The sequence below is a fragment of the Corticium candelabrum genome, chromosome 14 (assembly GCF_963422355.1).
Source record: "Corticium candelabrum chromosome 14, ooCorCand1.1, whole genome shotgun sequence".
NCBI classification, from domain to species: Eukaryota; Metazoa; Porifera; class Homoscleromorpha; order Homosclerophorida; family Plakinidae; genus Corticium; species Corticium candelabrum.
Genome location: NC_085098.1, coordinates 1,841,132 through 1,855,649, shown reverse-complemented (window position 1 = coordinate 1,855,649; position 14,518 = coordinate 1,841,132). Strand labels below are relative to the sequence as shown.

At 38.1% G+C, this 14,518-nt stretch overlaps 1 protein-coding gene across 2 annotated transcripts in view; it reads left to right on the top strand.

The window, feature by feature from the left end:
- Positions 1–14,518, top strand: part of LOC134189351 (protein furry homolog-like) — a 51,161-nt gene that overhangs the window by 18,347 nt on the left and 18,296 nt on the right. Inside the window, exons 10-26 of one of the 2 annotated variants that reach the window (XM_062657585.1) lie at positions 21–123; positions 828–872; positions 925–1,017; positions 1,082–1,180; positions 2,440–2,603; positions 3,065–3,112; positions 3,175–3,283; positions 3,345–3,428; positions 3,486–3,542; positions 7,470–7,606; positions 8,489–8,599; positions 8,652–8,708; positions 8,797–8,880; positions 10,584–10,651; positions 10,719–10,846; positions 14,288–14,403; positions 14,464–14,518. The exon at positions 14,464–14,518 is cut by the window's right edge and continues 27 nt beyond it. In XM_062657585.1, coding sequence (XP_062513569.1) covers positions 21–123; positions 828–872; positions 925–1,017; positions 1,082–1,180; positions 2,440–2,603; positions 3,065–3,112; positions 3,175–3,283; positions 3,345–3,428; positions 3,486–3,542; positions 7,470–7,606; positions 8,489–8,599; positions 8,652–8,708; positions 8,797–8,880; positions 10,584–10,651; positions 10,719–10,846; positions 14,288–14,403; positions 14,464–14,518 — 1,558 coding nt within the window. Of the gene's footprint in view, positions 1–20; positions 124–827; positions 873–924; positions 1,018–1,081; positions 1,181–2,439; positions 2,604–3,064; positions 3,113–3,174; positions 3,284–3,344; positions 3,429–3,485; positions 3,543–6,365; positions 6,372–7,469; positions 7,607–8,488; positions 8,600–8,651; positions 8,709–8,796; positions 8,881–10,583; positions 10,652–10,718; positions 10,847–14,287; positions 14,404–14,463 lie in introns of those variants that run through there. The other variant, XM_062657586.1, reaches the window with a different exon arrangement.

Below are 14,518 nucleotides of genomic sequence, written 5' to 3'. Positions count from 1 at the left end.
TTAAATGACTTGCATTGTAGTTTTCACTCTGTGAAGAAGAAGTTCTTGACTGAAATGAGAGAGCAGCAAAGTAGCACAGTTATACAAAATCTAATTAGGGGAATGAATTTTATTAGGGTTAAGGTAAGCAAGGTTCTTAAAATTTAAATTAGGCGTCTGTCAGTCTTTCTTTCATCTGATTATTTTTTGTCATTCGCACTGTTCTTCTAAAGAATTTTAATGCATTTCGTAAAATGCAATTGCCAATTGTAGTGTACCTTCTCTGTAATTGTAGATTATTGTGTACACTTGTTCTTAATACTTCAGGCTATAGGATTTTTAGGTTTTGTAGATATGTAGTTGTATGGATCTTCAGAATGTGATAGGTAACAGATATGTAGTTGTATGGATCTTCAGAATGTGATAGGTAACAAAATATTATGATGCAGTGTTGAGGAGAAGACAAGGATTTAAACGCAAAAAAAACAATTTAGTAGATTTTATGGTGTGAGAATAACACTGAGTGGCTTATTATTAAGTAGTAGTGCAAATCACGAAGTGTAGATAATCTATGTATGGAAGTGTTATCTAAAAGGTTACAGAACAGCAACATATGCAGGTTTATATTTTCATTTTTGAATTTGTTGACACACACCACAGGTCTCCACATATGCGTTCATGCATGCGGACTTGTCTGACAGCTGTCATTCTTAGAATATAAATTGCCTGAATAATCATTTTTGGGCATGTTGATATAGTTGTTGAAAGGCGTCTTTTGGAGTTCTTTTTGTTTATGAGACCAGTATATGATCTTGCAGCAAAATTGTTGTTTTGTGTGATTTCAATAGATGTATCCTGTGGAAGAAGTGGAAGAGTGGTTTAGTTTTCTAAAAGTTAGTCAGTAGACATAAACTTTATTCTACTGATATTGATTGTTAATTGCAGGAATGTGGAATGATCTTTATTGAAACAAAGGATCGGAGCATCAAGCATTCTCTTTGCACATTATTTGTTGAGATTCTTGTGCCTGTTGCGGCAGTGAGACAAAGCAGAGCTGATTTGTGATCTTCTGAATTGTTGTAGTTGCTAATGTTTGTGGCAGGTGGTGAAGAGAGAGGTGAACATTCCAGCTGTCAAGGCATTTGTGGAGATGATGTATCAACACGCATTTGATGTTGCAAAGAAAGGAAGGCATAGTTTGGTGAGTTGGTGATATTTTCTAAATTTCTAGGACACAGAGGGCCTTTTGCAGTTAGTTGTTTTGTGTCTATTATTGTATTTCTTTGTGTAATTAAGCACTGTTCCTTGAAAGATTGCTGCTTCCATTTACAATAGTTGCCATGGGAACAGGCAAGGGAAATTATTAAGTGACGCACCTTTGAAAGGGTGCCACATGGCCACTTTGAGACAGTTTCTGTCTGCAGAATGATACTGTATGTATACATACATCTTCTGAAAAGACTTTGGAGCTGAACATCTTTCAACAATGCAACTTTGGCATAGTTTGTATACAGAGGTACATAGAATGGTAGAAGACAATACTGCATGAATTAGTGAAGAGTGTGATGGGATTGGAGAAGAACAAAGAGAAGCAGAAAGAACCAGGCAACTACCTCTATTATTGATACTGTTTTGGCATTCACAATATCTCTTGCAGTACATCACTGGGTATGACAAAAATGAAGAAGTGCTGCAGCACTTGAAGAGGAAGTACAGTATTTGTGTATTTGTTCATCTGCTTCGTTTGTGTCTGTTTGGTCATGTATCTGTAGTTGCATGACTGTTTGTGAGTAACTAGTGTTGCCACAATTTATCGAGATGTTGATATCTTGTGGCATGAAGTCTAGTGATATGCATGACATGAATGCTATTACACATGAAAGTGGGCACAATAGATAGAACCATTCGAATGCTTGGGTGTAGCACTTAGTTACATGATTGAAAATGCTGAATTTCTCTGTTGAATCAATAAGTTGTTTTGAGAAAGAAAATTGTGTTATCACTTTCTGGTGCAAAGGAAACTGGGGAGTACTTCGGCTTTTGTGCTGACAATGTGAGGAAAAATTTTTGACCACGCAAAACCTGTTTGCAAAGTGTGTGGAAGGCTACGTGAACACGTGCAAATAGAATACTTCCTAACTTGCAAGTCAAAAAGTGAAAATGTTATCAACTAACTGTCCACAGCCACATTGTATGGTCTAATAATTGAAGGGAAGGGAAGCTTCAAGTCTGAGTTGCTGACAACAATTCACTGGTTTTGAATGCCAGCATCTTTTTGGAGCGAATAGTTTCAAGCCATTTACTGGCTTTTACCTGGATCAAATGATACAAGGAAATAATCAACTGACAGATTAGATTGACTGACAAACAGAGATAATTTATTGAACATTAACTTTGACTTCAAAACAGTAGGTGTAAAAATATTTGTCTTTATCATGGCCAACAAGTCTTTGTCTTTAGTCTCTGTCTCTTTATCCACTGGTGACAGTTCTGTTGTGTATCAGTCAAAAGCAATTTTTTCTCGACCATTGGCACTACTTTCTTTCTCTATGTTTGTCACATCTTCGCCAGAGAGATGTTCCCATGCAAAGAATAGCTCTGGAATCAATTTACAGAATGTTGTGGTAAGCAGATAAATGAACTAAAGTACAATAGTAGTTACTAGTATTTTGTAGACAGGAGCTGTCAGCTGAGTATGTTTAAGTTCAGCTGTTATGATTTTGAGCAGTTTCAGTCATGTTCTTGCTGTGCGTGTCTGCTGGCCTACTACATTCGTTGAACCAGTAGTTTATGTGTTACCTGTAGAATTGAGTGTTTCATTTCTGTTATACCAAGTTGGCAACAGAGTTTAGGTAGTGCAATGCTTTCTCAGCTTTAACTCCAGCATAGCTGTAATACGTGACTATCAGTTCTTCAGCTGTTGCATATTAATTAAGCATTCCATGAAATTATTGGACAGTTGATTCTATTAGCACTAATCCGTTAATGGCATAGGTTTTTGCTTAAGTTAAGATTATAGGTAATTACATGAGCCGTGATATAATTACGAGATCTTTTCTGATATGATGTGGTCTTTTTTTTACAGGGTGTATATGATTAGAATCAAGTGTGAATCTCATAGCACAACTCTCACGTATGTTTGTTCATGAAATTGTAATTGTGTTGCCCTAACCAGTGTACATGTTATGTTTGCAGGCGACTTCAAACTGTTATTGACTGCCTTTTTCCACGTGGGTCTAGAGGCGTTGTACCTCGTGACACACCATTGAATATTTTTGTGAAAATTATTCACTTTATTGCAAAAGTTAGTCAATTTGCCAAACAGCGTATGAAGTATGTAGGTGTGAGATATGGTTGTGCTGTAGGAGAAACTTGGCTTTGCAATGCAGGAGATCATTTTTGAACTTCTTGGTGTGAACAGCAAAACTAAGATGGGATTGAATCCAGAGGTAACTCTTAGCAACCGTGAGCAACTCTCGGAATTGGAATTGACGTTTTGGTGTTAGAGAATGAATATTGGACTGAGAGCATTTCTTGTCATAGCAGACCATCTGGAAAAGCAGGTTAGATCATGTTAAGTATGTGACATCTTAGCTCACCAAGTACTCGTGGTTTGCTCAATAGCAACATTCGCTAATGGATTCTTTTAAAAAATCAATCAATGAATGTTGCTATGTATGTGATGCCAACTACAATTTTTGTAGTTTCTTCTTGTAGTTTCTTCCTAGTTTAGCCTATTGGACTCTATTGCTTTATTGTGATTGGGGTATGGAAACTAGATATAGGCCAGTGCAGAAATTTGGGATGGCTGATGAACACCATACTTCCTATGTCAATGGGTCTGCTTGAAAAAGACACTATGTTATTGATGTGATCTTGATAACCAATCAGATAGGTTTATTGATTTGGGAGACTGTTGCAAGCAAACATCTGAAATGTTACCTTTGACAGTACCTTGTTATCAGTACGTTTCCACTAATGAGTAAAGTTTTTTACCTCAGTACATTTCTACTTGGACTAACTTTATTAAACCTTGAACAGCGTTTGCAGGTGCATAAGAAGCAAATAGTAATTGCTCCGTCAACCATGGGTAATGTGCGTTAGTAGGCATGGCTTGCTTAATGCACACTACTGGGAATTTCCGAAACAGCGCACAGTCAAAGATCGCCCACTGGATAATCTTTTGGAAACTGCTTCAGTTACAGCCCATGAGTCGCTAATGAGAAGTTGCTGCCCAAAGTTGGTCAATATTGCTAGGCTGTGCTCTACCGTATTCTGCTGTAATATAGCCCTGGGCATATAGAAAGGAAACGCTTTTTTGTGTGTATACAAGGGCATGGGCGTTATTTTGGTCCCGGGCGTATACATGGTCGCAATATGCTGCCGTTTGGGCAGTCATCAACTAAACACTCGAAGACAGATATGCCCATTTGCATGCAAGATCAAAGATACATTGGTATCCGTACAGCATCAGCAAGGTAAACCAAAGTCGTCAGCCTGAAGCCCATCAAAAGCATCAGTATCAGTAATTGCAATGAAGACATGAGTCTAGCGGTAAGCACTTTGACTCAACACTGACACCAGCTCATCAAAAACAAACACACACGCACACACACACACACACACACACACACAGGGGGAGAGGAGGGGGAGGGAGAGAGAGAGAGAGAGAGAGAGAGAGGTTGAGGGAGAGGGAGAGGGAGAGGGAGAGGGAGAGGGAGAGGGAGAGGGAGAGGTTCTGCGAACACCATTTTGTGTATTCTGTGCATGCATATCCTGGGCATACACATAGGCATGGGCGTGGGCATGGGGATTTGCTCAGGCAGGAAGTTCTGACCTGCTGCACATGGACGTATAGACAGGCATGGGCGTTATTACAGGTCAATACGGTATTAGTAACGTGTGTTATTATACTACAATGTACGTACAGGTTTGGCAGCCAGACAGCAGTCTTACACTGTGGATTAAAGAAGGAGCCTTTAAAGAAACGCCTGACAAGAAGCGTAGGAGGGCAGTCAGGTCTGGTCGCACTTCTAAGTTTGTAAAGACTATTGAGAACGGATTTTCTTCCATAAAAATCCCATTTTCCATATTGCTGCCCTGGGCACTGCTTTGGAAATTCCCGGTAGTAAATGTAACTTTTACATGGGCAGTGTAGTGAAAACAAGTAAAAGAGAATGCAGCCTGAAATATATATCTTTTAATTGATTAAATGAACAAGGGTGCACAACAAAATCTTACTCAAACATGTACGTAGTATCCCTTGCAGTAAAGGTACCAAAGTGGTCTAAACTTTTAAAAAGTGATTTTTGAGTTCTTTAGGCTTGTGCAGACAGAGCATTGTTTACTCAAATACAGTATGTGTATTGGATAGGCGATATAGTACAGCTAGAATCTAGAATGTTGGAAGCAAATGCATGCTGTAATACTTGTCACATATAAATTACTTACTTATTCAGGTATACCTTAAATTGGAAGTTGATGTCATTCAATGTATGGTGAAAGTGGGATGTTTTAACTGGCCAGAGTGCTGCCTATGCCTGTGGCTTGCTACATAATCTGAAAGTTATTTAGCTATTCAAAGTTCTTTAGGTCACTTACGTGCAGATACTGTTTATTGAACACGAGTTGTTTGATTCTGCTTCTAATTGCAGAAATGTTTATGTTGCATTTGTTAAGTGGATGATTTAAAGCAGTCACAGATATGCAGTCCAGGAGTTTACTGATCTTCATGTTTGGGAAAGGTGTAGCAAACCTGGCATTGAGATTTTGTACTGGCTGGACAGCGTATTTTTTATGTTTCATTTATTCCAGACAAATAGTGTTTGTTTGGACATATTCAGGGTTTTTAATAGGGCTCTTGAGGTAAGTGGCTCAATGTGTAGATATATTACATAATTCGGAATACTTGTTAGCGATTTTGTTGTGAGTTCAATACCTGTGCTGAGAAGCCTTTTCTAAGTGGCTAAAATCTATCAATGTAGCTGCCTTCAAGAGGTATCCAAGAACTTTGCAATGTTGTCATTCACTTGAATAAAAAAAGTATTGGCTAATCAATTATTTAGACCATAAGCTTGTGGTTGTCAGCTTGTTTCCATGCAGCTGCATCAAAGCTGACATCCTTTAATGGAGACTTAATCAACTTGATTCAGAGTAAGTTCTTGAATATTTGCTTTTTTAGCCTATTTCGTAAACACAACCAAAAGCACGGAATGATTGCTCAAATTCCATTCTACTTGGGACTGTGAGGCTTCTGGTTGTGACATGCCTTCTTTGGAGGTGTGCGCTGGGAGCAGCATACAGAGAAATTAAAGTGGTGAATCTTGTATACATTTTGACAAGAGGGACAGACAGCCCTCTGGCACAAGTTTATGCAAGCTCTGCGATTGGAGGTTACACTTACTGAAATTGTTTTTGCATAAAGGTGTCACCGAATGTTATGCATTGTCTGCTAGTGTTTTTAAGTATGCAGCACCTTCAAGCTTGATTGCACTGTAGCAAGAATCTTGATGTTGCTTCAGTAGTTTTTTTTCTAAACTAACACAAAATCAGGTACAACCCACTAAATCTGTTTATTTGAGTTTCTTTTAGTGCAATGTCAATATGGTCTTGCATAGCACTAGTCTGCAAGTGTTTGTAAGTTGAAACCGATGGATTAAGGGTCAATTGCTTCAAAGTTTGCGAGTGCTTGAGACAGTACTGAATGATGTGACACTTCTAAACTTACTTGCAAATTTATCTATCCTAAATACATCTTGAAGTGTTACACCTTGGGTTATTGAAAGACTGTTTCCATTTCTTGAGCCATCTACATAGAGGAATTACTGTAAATTAGAGAGAGTATTGGAGCAATAAAGTGAACGAGTCTATTGGAAAGGAAAGTCAACATTTGTGAGTATGTAGCTATGAAGGTTGGGAATTGTTGTAATGTAGGAATAATGGCTGTAGCAGATCTGTGTAAGTGTATGGCATGATGGCATTTGCACGGTGTGTTCCATAGTGAGTTAATTACCTCAAATTCTAGTCCTTTTATTTCCTTGTAGCTAGAATTGTTTAGATGCCGGATTAATATGCCAATTTGAAAGATGTGTAATGTCTAATTGTTATTGCCCGGTCAGGTAAAATGTGAACATACGAAGGTAGAACATGCAAACATACTTTCTTAGATGTAAACTCAGCTTCTAGTAATGTTGAGCAAACAGAGACTATCGTAAACAGATATGTAATTGAGCTGATGAAGAATTTGAGGTGATCATTTCAGAGCCAGCAGCCTATAACTGTACAGCTTGGCCTTGCTGTCCAACAAATGAGATTGTAATAATAGAAATGACTAAAGATGCATGCACTCAACACTAAACAATAACTTAAGCAGATGAAGAAACTTGGAAAGAATGTACTAGCTATTTGCTTTATTTTTGTTCATGTATGTATCTGTTACTGTCAGTGTGTTGCTTTGTTATAATATGTCAAATGATAATTGTGTCCTGCAGAAGGGAGATCCTCCTATGCCTAGCACTATTGGTGTACTACCTTCTGGTGGAACTCTAAAACGAAAAGCGCACTTTACAAATAAGATGTTGACAGACACAATGGCAAGGAAAATTGGAGTTGTGGATTATCATCAACAGTAAGAAACCATTCTGTGAGATTTGGCATTTGCTTTGTTTGAGAATTTTGACAACTTTTTTTGAACAGATGGGCTTATTTAGATATAGACAGAGCCATTACTGACATTTGTTGTTTTGGATACTCAATCCATCATTTCTTTTAAGCAGTGTCTTTAGCCGGCCATTTATTCAATTTTGAAGATTATGGTAACTGACATTTTGGGCTGTTAATGGATACTGCATATGACAACCAGATTGACTTTCACATAACCTCTTGGGTTGTTGCACGTACAGAATGTATGGATTACTGATATTGTAATCATTTGTGTTTCATCATGAATATGCTTGTGTGATGTAATCCATTGCAATGGGTGTGGAATGTTTAGAATAGTAGTGTGTTGTGGGTATGGGAGAGTTGTTAATTAATGCACAGAAACCATGGCAACATCAATGGCAGCTCTAGTTTTTGTTAGTCCTGCAGAGGAAGTTGTCTGCAAGCTAGTATTACAAATGTGTCAAGTCACGTGAACTTGATTTGCAATTAGGTGAAAGAGCAGGAAGTTGATGACTGATTGAGACTTGGTGCTAATGGATCCTGTTATGTACAAACTATATATTTTATTACTACGTAGTTATTCATGATTTATCTCTGTAGAAGTACGGTGATGTTATAGTGATTTATTTATTGACTATTTTATCTGGGTTGACTGTACAATAATCATTTGTGGTCACACTGTGTATATGAAGTAGTTGCCAAGTCTGTTAGTACAGATTTTATGAACATTTTCAGTTTAATGTTATCAATATCTGTGTTGTTGCTTTAAAATAGTAGATGCACTTTATGTTTCTCTAAGGGTGTCTTGGTTTATAAGGAATGTGTTTTTATTTTGACTTGTTTTTAGTGTGAGGCGGGCACTGGAGAGTATCATACATGCACTAGATCTGCAAGTTGGCCGTCAGCTGCTTATGACAAATGTGTTGTCATCAAACAAGGGACCTGAAGAACTCTTTGGGTAAGGAGTAATTTTGTCCAAATTTACTTCTTTACAAGGGTTTGTGTGCTAGAGGTGATCGAAAACCAAAAATTGAGTTATACAGAACATGCATTGCTGCTATTCCAAGGTAGAGTATTGTATTGTCAGTAGTTGACCTTCGTAGTTTTTGGTGTATATGCTGCATTGTAATTTAACTTCTTTGCTGCTTGTTGAAGGTTGATTCCAGATGGTCTTAGTAAAGATGAGCTTGTAGAGCATTTGTCAAGACTCACAGTACATTTGGACAATGAACTTAGAGGGTATGTGCTGTAATTGGAGTTTGATTTATGATATTGCTTGTAGTTTACAACACTATCCTGAAGGGTTTAGAGTAGTCTATCATAACCATATTGGCAGGCAGATGTGTGGACTTTTGAGCTAGAGGGATTTTAGGGAGGTGTGACAGCAGGCAGGCAAGTCGACAAGCAGACAATCAATTCTCTGGTATGGCGCTACAGGGAATGATGTTGGGAGCATACCTAGACTTAATCATCAGTTATATATGAAGTCTGCATTTGAGTCTAACAAAATTAGCTTAGTAACGTGGAAGTTGGGTTGTGAAATGCTATATACAGTATTACTCAACAAGTACATATCAAGAGATTGCTGCAGCTGGACATTGATGGCCACATGTAAGAGTGAACAACATATGGACGATTAGACAGCGTGTGCAGTAGTGTTGTAGATTAGTTACTGTCAATGAGTTCATATAGTAAATACCTGTGGCTGTATCACTGTAGTTTTGTGATACTGGGATTGTTGGTGGGAGCTGATTGTGAATTAGTTTATACACTTGTTTCCAGTTTTTAGCAGATTGTAACACCATGCTCACTTTGAGTGAGCAAAACTCGATAACTTAGGCGAGCATAAACTACTTGCTATACACTTCAAATATGGTCTAATGCTGTAATCTCATACAATTAAATGAACAGTGCTGTCTGCTTTGATTAAGCAGCTCTCAGCAAGAGCTTGGACACTAGGACATGTGAAAAGCAGTCCTATTCATGCATTAATGATAAGCTGTCAAGAAGAAGACACCGGTGTGATTTTGCAAAAATGACGAATTACACAGTGTCATTAAAACATGTGTTAAAGTTTGGTGCATTGTCACAATAGATCTTTTCTCCATCAATACTTTGTTATTTGGAAAATGCAGTTCTATCAGCAAGTGACATGCAGAACCTGACACAAGCTGACCATCCCAAAATGAACAACAATGCATAGTTGGTGGATGTAATGGCATTCTCTGATTCAGAGTTCAATTCAAAAGGCAGTGATGTGGGAACTCTGAAGGCATTCTGGGACAGGTTTTGACAAAGATGGGAGAAGGACAGAAGAGTAATATTCTCTCTCTTGTTAGTTGTAAGCCAAGGTGCTCTTCTTGGTAACCCATTGCCCTGCTCTGTTTAATAAAAATTGGCTGCAAGACTGTACTCCAATTCTATTGTTACAATCTGTTGACAATGATGGACTGTGTCAATTCCGCTTTGGCATTGTGGAGATGCCATTTCTGTGTGATTAAAAGAAAGATGACAAACTCTTACTTAGTCAGAGGGCAAAGTTTGGGCTAAACCATTTTGGGCTCAACTGATAATCAACTCTTGAACCTTGAGGATCACTGTAGAAGCAATCTTTCTCAAGGATTTTGGAGTAGGGATTTAATTTAGGTGGACCGACTTGTTTCAACCTCACAATTTTGATAATAGGTTTGCAGCCATTTGTCCTTCATACATGTTTTACATGTTTTTCATGTCTGTGAACTGTACTTTTTATTCATGTAGAGATGTTGAATTTGATTGTGCTGTGTCAGACATTAGCATTTTTAGTTGTCGAGCTGTAACATTTTTCTTGTATTGGCAACTGGCAGACAGACATGTATATGGTGGAAGGATGAGTTATGCACATTACACCATGCTTTAGTTTTTGGCAATTGGATAGTGTATTAATTAACGTGTTTGACTAGGTTGTCTTTTACGGCATTGCAGACTTTAGTGAGAGACTTTTCATCATGGCGAGAAGATGTTGTGAAGGGTATGACATTTTAAAGCTACACCACCTGTTTATGTGTAGAATGGTAAATCTTGTTTGCTTTTGATAGGATTTGTAGCATTTATTTTGAAAGACATACCAGATACATGTCCCCTCGTGTTGGATAGTGCACTGCGCATGTTAATTCTTTTCCTCACACAGTGGAAGACGACAGCACAGAATGAAAAAGTTAAAGCTGTAAGGATGAAGTTTTTCTTACTTGACTTCTGGTTTGCATGTAATGTGAACTGATGGTACATTGTAACTTGTAGGCAGTTATGTTTGTAAGTTGGTTTGTCGTATTTGGTTTGTCAAGTTATTGGTTTAGTCTGTTTCATTGTTTCTTGTGCATCTGCCTGTTTGATGTAGTTGTCTGTTTGTTTTGTTTCTTTAGTTGTTTGTTTGGCCATCTCTATCATTGTTTATGTTTGTCATCTGTTTCTATGGATGGTCATGTAGGTGCATTTGTGGGCATAGAGGTGCGTGTGTGGTAGGTGCATTTGTGGGCATAGAGGTGTGTGTGTGTGTGTGTGTGTGTGTGTGTGTGTGTGTGTGTGTGTGTGTGTGTGTGTGTGTGTGTGTGGTGTGGTGTGTGTGTGTGTGTGTGTGTGTGTGTGTGTGTGTGTGTTTTGTGTGTGTGGTTTGTGTGGTTTGTGTGGTTTGTATGGTTTGTGTGGTTTGTGTGGTTTGTGTGCAGTGTATCTGAAAATAGTGGAATATACTGCTGCTGCACTAACAATAAATGTAATTGGAATATTTTAGTTTACGTTTATGCTTTGCATATTTAACTGATTATTTACTGATTATTTTTGTGCTTGCCTAATTAAAACTAATTATTCAACAAAACAAATCTGCTACTTTTCACTGTCTTCAGAGTCTTCTTCATCAAAGTCTCTTCCAGTATTACTGTAATTCTGGCAGCTGTAATGCTATCAATTAGTTGACTTGTCATTGCTACACTGCTACAGATGTGCTGAGCTTTGAATTGCTTTTGTGGTTGGTGAAAACGAGGCAGTTTCCAGAATGTTTGATTAATTAGTTGATTTTTAATGCTTGAGCTCTAGCTCACGGTTGGGATTCCAATTTCGGAAAGATACTGTTTGTACATCGAACAGGAATCTGACAAAGAAACAATTGTTGGACTCATACCTAGAACAGTTTCTTCAACATCTCTAGCAAGCCGCTTAGAACTTTGTGGTAATCAATGCTAATTTCATCTTTATCGGGTTCTTTCTAGCAGCAATTCCAAAGCTCTTGGCGAAGCGCAGTCCTTGTAGCAGGAAGAGTGGTATACAACTGCCTTAGCGTGTATATTGTAGCTCTCTATTGGTAAAAGAACCTTCTTGTCTTGTCAAGTCTGGGCGTTCTGCAGATCTGTCTGTACAGAGCGATCCAGTGTGCACGGGACTAGATTTTCATGCGACCCCTATCTTTCTTTGTCTTTTTTGCTTTGACAGAGCAAACTTTTCTTTCTGCTAACATAAGCCAAGGAAGTAGCATTAGCGTCAAACGACAACCAGTTGACGAATCTTTTGTCTCAATGCAAGTGGTTTTTTAGGCGGAGAAGACATCTAACATGTAGATACCGTATTTCTGCTATTACATATGGGACACTATTTTTCATAGTTATGAAACATGGGTGCAATTCAAGCATGAGTCCTTATTATTTTGCAAGCACAAAGACTGTTGCATTTTGTGTGTGCAAGAATGCAATACACTACACAAAACAAACTACCGTAATCTGTTCTTACAGTCTTACTGGTATGTATCCTGAATGCTTTCACTTCACTTGAGCCGTATTCCCGGTCTGTTGAATCTTCATTGTCTGTCAGTGATTCTATCTGGGTGTTAATTTTATCTCAAACGTACACACTGGTAGATGCACATGAATATAACTGGGTTTGAATACTTCCCCAGTGGTGCACTAATCGAGCATGGGGCATTATTTTGTTACTATAGAGTCACCATGGGGCATTATTTGAGCATGGGGCACTATTTGCGGAAATACGGTAACATGTTTAGACTTACATTACTTTGACAGAATGTCAGCAGATCTAAACTCTACTAAACTCTTGGCTGCAACAAAGCACACAAAAGAACTAACTTTTTGAGTGTGTAGTCCAGTTAGGAAGAGATGGCTCAGCAGACAATGCAAATAGAGATGATTAACTCTTACGCTGAAGGTGATGCCAAGAAGTGGTTTTGGGTGCATATAGACTCCAGATATTGCAACAAAGCGACAGAATTGCAGAGGAAGGGATACAACACAGAAAGAGATTTTTATTACACTCACTAAAGATGGTGTCAGGAACAGGTTTTACAGGCTCAAGATTCTGTAATGAAATGATGCAGCAGACAATATTGGAAAACTACAACCACGGATGAAACAAAATGTTTATACCTTGTATCTACAAGAAGTTGAAACAAGGAATATGGACAAATGTGCAATTTGAACTTGTAAAACAGCCACAAGTGCAAAACTGCAAAAGCATTTACGTTGGCAGTGACAAATAGTAATGACACACATAGCAAGAGAGATTACAGTCAGTAATGCTTTTGCTAAATGTTAATTGCTTATTTTCCTGACCTGCTTTTGTCTGCTTTGGGTAAGAATTAAGTTAAGATTGCTTGGCTTTGGCTTGAGACAGTGTATTGCTCTAATCAATGCTGCTAGGAAACTGAATTAGTATAAAGTGAACTAAGATTGTGTGGGAGAAAGTAGCTTCTGTTCCAGACCACTTTCTGCATGTGAGGTTGCAGAGAAGGTGCGTCAGAGGACTGGGAGAAAAAAGATTGTTATTTTTCTTCGTCCTCTCACATGACCTCTGCCACTTTACATGAAAAAGTCTTGTTTGACACTAAGGCTAGGGAGACAGTAAAGCAGTACCGATATTGATAGGGAATTAGTTTCCTAATTTGGATTATTGCAAGCCTTACCAAACATGCAGGAAATGGAAATTACGGGTGAACTTAATACGTGCTGTGATATTTGGGTATTGATTTCACCGGGTTGCTTTGAGACTGATGGAGATGTCATTATGATATTGATATTGTAAAACTGTGGTAGCTTTACGCATTTGTCTTGGTTTAAGTAATTTGAAATTTTTGGAATCATGGGATGTACTTGCATGCAAATAGCAACAATTATAACACAGGCTAAGATGCGGGTTATGCTGTACAACTGACCTTAATGAGGTCATGTAGCACTAAATTAATTTTTAAGATCTAAGTAGTAACTGTTTAAGACTAAGTTAGTGTAGCCCAATATGGCACAGCCTTTAGAAGAGGAGGTTGTCATCAAATCTACACAGGCTGATTGAGAAAAATCTTAAGAAAAACACTGGCATATTTCAGCACTGAGAAGTGTAGGAAGGAGGTGTTTCTGATTGTTTGAAGACACACTGTCCAAGTAATATTAACAAAGCTCTCAGTGAATGAACGTTTGATACATGTATATAGTATTCTTATTTTTACTAAACTAGACTACTTGACATTGCTGAGCTTGATATTGTAATTTTTGGGGTAAATCTCTCAGTTTGTTTATTTGTTTGTCAGTATGTTTGTATCTGTCTGTTTTCTGGCATTTGTTTGTATGTTAGTTAGTTATTATCTTAACTCAATAAGTTGAGTTTTGCACAGGAGCGTGGAGAGGGAATTTTTCCTGACATGGCAAGGCTTCGAATTCCGTCTGAACAACGTCCTTATGCTACTGTTTTGCACAGGGTTGAGGGACTGGCACTTGTCACGATGTGCAGGTGGAGCAAGTGACATAATCATAATTTGTGTTAATTTTTGTAAACAGTTGGATATTGTAGTTGTCGCTCTGTCACAAGGAAGCTCTCAATTGCAGTTCTGAAAGAAGTCAGGAAT